Source organism: Sphaeroforma arctica (genome assembly GCF_001186125.1).
Source record: "Sphaeroforma arctica JP610 unplaced genomic scaffold supercont1.883, whole genome shotgun sequence".
NCBI classification, from domain to species: domain Eukaryota; class Ichthyosporea; order Ichthyophonida; genus Sphaeroforma; species Sphaeroforma arctica.
The window spans coordinates 32,308-33,284 of record NW_014039675.1 but is presented as its reverse complement, the minus strand read 5'-3'; the positions used below and the strand labels follow the sequence as shown (position 1 = coordinate 33,284).

Sequence of the window (977 nt, the reverse complement as noted above, 5' to 3'; positions counted from 1 at the left end):
CCATGCACACAACCCAATCGCATATATGTATATATAGGTGTATATATATATGCAGGTTTATATGTATATGTAGGTGTACACAACTATACATATATAGGTGTTCTATGTGGAAAATTTTAAAGCATTCTCTCACAAAGAAATGGGTTTTTATACCACTCAACTATTCCTATTTGGCGCAATACCCATTGGTGATATATTTTCCTGTACACACTGAGTTGATTTATGTATGCACACATGGGCACACTATTCTACAGGGGCGTATGGTTCACTTTATATTAACTTTCTATATTACATATTGTCATGTAACATATAATCAGAGTACGTCAGTATTTGACGGAAAAGACTATGTTTGTATATTTGCTTTGCTAGTGTCTGCAAGCATATACTTATCGTATTGCCTATTGAGCAATTGGTTCATAGTTAACTTCTGCTGATTAGCCTTTAGGGTGTATTTGGTTTCTGGGTGTAAGGGCTGTACCATGTTCAAATCACGATTATATCTTGAGTTTAGTGGGGTGAACTTAAGGTTGCGGTCTGAATCATTGCGCTGGAGTGTAGTAGCCTCCTCATACTCGTCGCATTTGGGCACTTTGGGTTGTACACAGATCGAAGCAGACATGACACTCGAAGAATTGAGGGTTAACGATGGAGTGCAAAAGCCTCATATATTCATCGGTATGTAAATCCCAACATCGCGCTTGTATGGAGTTGGCTGCGAAAGAGATCGATGTGCAGGTTATATTCTGCGTTTGTATGGGACGTTTGTATGGGAATGAATGTTTTCTGACTAGTTTAATATTCAAGGCGAAATTCATGTATAGGGAAGTGTATATATATATATGTGTGTGTGTGTGTGTGTGTGTGTGTGTGTGTGTGTGTATATATATATATATATATATATATGTATGTAGTATGTATATATAGTATGTATATATAGTATAAGTATATAGTATAGTGTTATATATATATATAGTATG

At 35.7% G+C, this 977-nt stretch overlaps 1 protein-coding gene across 1 annotated transcript in view; it reads left to right on the top strand.

The window, feature by feature from the left end:
* Nucleotides 1-601: 601 nt before the first annotated feature.
* SARC_09080 (hypothetical protein) overlaps nucleotides 602-977 on the top strand; it is a 4,202-nt gene continuing 3,826 nt past the window's right edge. Inside the window, exon 1 of the mRNA XM_014296922.1 lies at nucleotides 602-675. Within this exon, the coding sequence (XP_014152397.1) occupies nucleotides 618-675 (58 nt within the window). The 5' untranslated portion in view covers nucleotides 602-617. The remainder of the gene's footprint in view (nucleotides 676-977) is intronic.